At 50.6% G+C, this 4,983-nt stretch overlaps 1 protein-coding gene across 1 annotated transcript; it reads right to left on the reverse strand.

Annotated features, from left to right (window-relative positions):
- Positions 1 to 1,717: 1,717 nt before the first annotated feature.
- HOXC8 (homeobox C8) lies at positions 1,718 to 4,983 on the reverse strand. The gene is made up of 2 exons (XM_011930476.1): positions 4,354 to 4,983; positions 1,718 to 2,992 (listed from the first exon to the last, which is right to left on the reverse strand). Exons 1-2 carry the CDS (start codon positions 4,787 to 4,789, stop codon positions 2,700 to 2,702), a joined length of 729 nt encoding a protein of 242 aa, XP_011785866.1. The 5' UTR covers positions 4,790 to 4,983; the 3' UTR covers positions 1,718 to 2,699.

The following is a 4,983-nucleotide window of genomic DNA, read 5'->3' on the forward strand; positions in this document are numbered from 1 at the left end:
AGAAGAAGAAGAAGAAGAAGAAGAAGAAGAAGAAGGAGGAGGAGGAGGAGGAGGAGGAGAAAGAGAGGAAGGAGGAGGAGGAGGAGGGAGAAGACAAGAGAAGAGAAGAGAAGAGAAGAGAAGAGGAAAGAAAGAAAATCTGGCCTCGAAAATATTTCAGCCTTTGGGGGCCTGGTTTTTAAGACCAGAAGATCCCTTCCCTCCCTTTTCCCCTCTCCTGACTGAGTCAGAAGACTTGTATCTCTGGAATTTGGGATTATTTGACCAGAATCTTATTGGCATAAACAGAATTTTTAAGTCCAGGACTCTCCAGAGAGAAGTGAGAGACCCTTCTACCCCCTGGGTCCCTGAGCCTTCAATTCTTCATTTTGGGGAATGAAGATACCAGTAAAGATTCCCTCTTACCCCACTGTGGCTGGGGTGGCAGGCTGTCCACTCAGCAGGCCCATCCTCCAGGCCAATGGCCCACACTATGGGGGCTGGGTAACCTGCCCTATTGTCAAGGTGAAGCAGGGAGTGGACTTTAAACAGCCTGAACAGAAGTTGGAGTGCACACAAGCAGGCTGAATGACAGTGATGACAATCCTCCTGTGCAGAGGATTGAATTTGAATTTCAGGATGTGGGCTCAGTCTGGTCACCTAGGAGCTTACTTACTTTCCCCTTCCTTTCTCCTCTCCTTCAGGCTTAAGCTTCCTCATCCTCCATTCTTAGCATCTCCCATCTTCAGGCATCTTCAGGCAAGCCCTGCAGACAGGCCAGCCAGTTGCCTTGAGCCTCACACATTCCCACTTGGTTCACTATTCTAGTGCTGGGTGCTGGGTGCTAAGGTCTGGCCACAAGGGGCATGTGGAGATCAGAAGGAACCCCACTATCACATTCTCAGCCCCAGACCCTGGAAGAAAAAGTCATAGTTGCATAGGGCAGATTCTTTGTCTGGGCCCAGCCTAGGGCTGAGGAGGAGGAGGGTGGATGAGTGAGGAAATCTTTCTTCCCATTGGGATCCTGGCATCTGGAAACCCACTTTGTTTGGAGCCAAGATTCCCCCAAGGGCATACCTATAGACTCCTTCCTCTCTCAACCAATGGACTGTTCCTCTTCCTCTTCTCAACCCCTCACCCCTTTCACCTTCCCTCCCAGGCCAGCATGCTTTCTCAATTCCCAGGCTTCTCTCCACATGAGTTTCTCAATCCCAAAGCCAGAGCAGTGAAGCAGACCATTTTCAGAGAGCTGGACGGGGGATAAGGACGGAGAGGGTAGAGAATGGGGAAGAGCTATGGAGAAAAAGCAAGTCATTCCAGCTTCTATTATTTTTCTTCTTCTTTTTTTTATTATGACTCACGTATACAATACAAAGTACTTGGACAAGGAACAGGGCTGTCAGGACACAAAATCTACATTCATAGCTGGACATAAAGACAAATGACAAAAAATTATTATTATAGATATATTTTTAACGTTTTTTTTTCCTTTCAAGCACGTTGCATAAACAGAGAATTCAAGACAGAGTTAACTATACATTCAGTGCAATTTAGTTCTACTCTACTGGGGTTAGAAGCACAATAAAAGCGCACAGGACCGGCGGGCTAGGCAGTCTCAGTTGTTGGGTTTTCTTAGTGAAATAAGCAGCAACAAACGACAACAAAACCGCATTACGAATACTCTCAAAGCAGGATTTCTTCCTATAGGTAGTGATAAAATACGCTGGAGGTTTCTTTCTTTTTTTGGTTTTTATTTTTTTTCTCTTTTTTTCTCCTATAGCAGGATTTTAAAATTTTTCTCTTTTTCTTTTTCAAGATTATTGCAGGTTCCCTTTAGGTAGTATGTTAAAGATTTATTATTATTATTATTATTATTATTATTATTTTCATGATTATGGTGATTTCTGAGCGCTAATACTAATGTAGCTCAGAGGAAGCCGGGCCCAACAGAACAGAAATCAAACAGCGAAGGAGAGGAAGGCATGGGCCCGAGTGACCATGGGATGGTTAGGTAGGATTTTAGAGGCGACTGCAGGCTCCTATCTCCCCTTCTGGAAGTGTGGGGAGGGGAGAGACCCACATCTCCTTCAGGTTTCCATCAGGTTCCTAGAGAAAATCAAGGGGGGTTTTCTAAGCAGGGAGCCCTGGGGAGGGGGAGGGGATATTCCTTGCTTTTTTCCTTATTTCTTTACATTGTCTTCCTTTCCTTCCTTTCCTTTCTTCATTTTTTTCTGTCCTTTCCTTTTTTAAAAAAGTACATCTAGTACACTAGCCTTAGCATAAAAACAAAACCACAAGTTCTCTTCTGCATTTCAAGGGGGCTGCCCTCTAAAATAAATACCAGAGAAGCAGGGAGGTGGGAGTGTGGCAAAAGACAGACCCAGGAGCACAGAGACCAGGTCTCAGACCTTAAAATCCAGGAAGGACTCAGAAGGGTGGGGGCAGGGACAAGTGTGTGTGGGGCAAGGAGTGAGACAGAGAGTCCGAACTTTTCGCTGTGTCTTGGTCTCCCCCCTCCAGCCCCCAAACAAATAAAGAAGGGGGAAGTCCAAAGGTAATAAAACCAGAGCTGCAAGTATCTGACAGGTAGTTAGAGTTGTGAGTGTCATTCCATTCTCTATAAAAGCAAATGACAGTCGTAAACTTCTCAATTTATCTGCTACCATAAAACGAAACTTCAAGGGAGTTGCTAAAGGTGGGGGGGGGTCTCTCTTTTTTGCTTAGTCCTTGTTTTCTTCCTTTTCCTCCTCTTCTTTCTCCTCTTCCTCATTTCCTTCTTCCTCCACCTTTTCCTCATCTCGGGCTCCCGGCAGTTTATCCTTGTTGTTCTCCTTTTTCCACTTCATCCTGCGGTTCTGGAACCAGATCTTCACTTGTCTCTCGGTCAGTCCCAGGGCATGAGAGACTTCAATCCGACGCTTTCGTGTCAAATAAGGATTAAAGAGAAACTCCTTTTCTAGTTCCAAGGTCTGATACCGGCTGTAAGTTTGCCGTCCACTGCGCCTCCCCGGAGCTGGATAGAAGAAAACCCCAGTCTGGTTACATTTGGGTGGGGGCTCGGTTTTCCCTCGCCACTCTTCCTCCTCTAAACTCTCCTCTCTGATGTCCTCAGTTCACCTCCCCTCTATGGAAAAGGCTAGAGCAGAAGGCAGACAAGGGCAGGAAAGTTGGGGGATTGTTTTGGTTTGGCTTCACCTTGGGAGGTGGGGTGGGGGTGGGGACTGGGGTCTGTTTGGAAACTGGGGCCTTTCAGGGGCTGGGGGAGACCTGTAGAATCCCCCCCACCAGGCCTGTAATTCTAGGAAGTGGCCTTTGCAGCTTTGTTTACAAGTGCAGCATGGCATTTAGTGAGCAAGGCTGGGGACGGAGTGCTTCCAAAAGAAAGGAAAAAAAGCTGTGGGTAAAGAAGAGGGGCTCTGCCCACTGCCCTTTCCTTGTCTCTGTCTGCTTAATGCTTTTCCAATACGAAAAATAATTGATCTGCTGGAATGTATCACCGCTCCGCCTGATTGCTAACTGGAGACCAGCAAATAAATCATGGGCCATCCCCGCCGGAACTTGTCGCTTTATCGCTTCCCCCTGTACTTCGAAATTGGGCCATGAGGGGCCACCCTTGGAGGGGCTCATGACCTGAGCTACTCTGCAGGTCTCAGGGAGACCCCACAAGTCCTTGATTGGGGGGCTGGCTAGGGTTTTCTGGAGCTCAGGGACCCCTAACCTCCATGGCCCCTCTCCTTTTGAGCATTCTTTTTTTCCCCCTCCTCTCAGGCTCCCCTGTCTTCTCCCAACTGGGGGAAGTACAGAAAAGTTGGGGTAGTGGCCCTCAGGCTGTTTCTCTGAGAGGAGGCTGTGGGTGCCCTAGAGAGCCGGAGAGCCTCTCCTTTGAGTCTCACCACTCTCTGGCTAGGGCAGAGAAACAGGGGTCTCCCTTTGCCCCAAGACAGCCTGGCCACTGTCCTGGACTCCAGGCTCCCTGCCTCTGGAGAAACTGGTTCTTTCCAAAGGCTGACAATCTCAGGGTACTCAGGGTACCATTCCCAGCCACCTCCCCAACTTTGACTTTAAAGACGGGGAGTGGGAGAGTCAGAGAAAGACAGACAGACAGAGATGGAGAAAACGATTTTTAACCCTTTGTAGCCACACACCAGCTTTCCCCCACCTTCACCCCAATCCCCTAAATGTTCTAGGCACCCCCTCCCTGCCCCGCCCCAGCGGAGCCTTCCCAACCTCGAGAAACCCACCCAGGCACGGGGGTGGGGCGGGAGAGACCCCAAAGCCAGGAGAAAAAGCGAGGGCAGACAAAAAGGAGGCGAGGGAGGGGGGGAAAACCCCGGAGCGCGGGAGACCAAGGGGGAAAGAGAAAAGGCTTCTCACCGTGGGGTCTCATCCATGGAAACATGAGGCTGGGAGACGAGTTTTGATTTAAGTGGCCTTGTCCTTCGCTACTGTTAGTGTTGGCGGAGGATTTACAGTCGGGATATTGCACCACGCTCGCCTCTTGCTGAGCCCCATAAAGGGACTGTCTGGGGAGCGCCTCGTAGCCATAGAATTTGGAGGCGTCTCCGTGGCAGCTAAGCGAGCACGGGTTCTGCTGATAGCCTGAGTTGGAGATGCCGGAGGTGCCGTGGTGGAAGAAGTCTTGGACGTGGTGCGAAGCGTGCTGGAAGCCGGGCGCCGAGCCGCCGGGCCCGTACACCAGCGCATGGCTCCTGCCCACGCTCTGAGGGAACCGGCAGTCGTAATAGGCCGGTTCCAGGGACTCGCCGCCTTTGTATTTGGAGAACAGGGGGTTGACGAAGTAGGAGCTCATGCTGGGTACATGAAAACCCGCGGCCCCCTCCCCTCTGGCTCGCGACTACTCCGCCCGGTACCCCCGAAACTCCCCCTCCCCCCGGGACCAAACCCCAGGCCGGCTGGCTCCCCGGGACTGGGCTGGGCTGGTGGGCTGGGGGCTGGGCAGGTTGGGGGGCGCCTCGGTGCTGAGCTCGGCCGGTTCAGCAGAGC

Source organism: Colobus angolensis, unplaced genomic scaffold (genome assembly GCF_000951035.1).
Source record: "Colobus angolensis palliatus isolate OR3802 unplaced genomic scaffold, Cang.pa_1.0 Scaffold87, whole genome shotgun sequence".
Lineage (NCBI taxonomy): Eukaryota > Metazoa > Chordata > Mammalia > Primates > Cercopithecidae > Colobus > Colobus angolensis.

Coding starts and splice junctions, on each gene's coding strand:
- HOXC8 (XM_011930476.1), bottom strand. CDS start 4,789: ATGAGCTCCTACTTCGTCAACCCCCTGTTCTCCAAATACAAAGGCGGC. Junction 2,993..4,353: donor TCCATGGATGAGACCCCACG/GTGAGAAGCCTT, acceptor TCTTCTATCCAG/CTCCGGGGAGGCGCAGTGGA.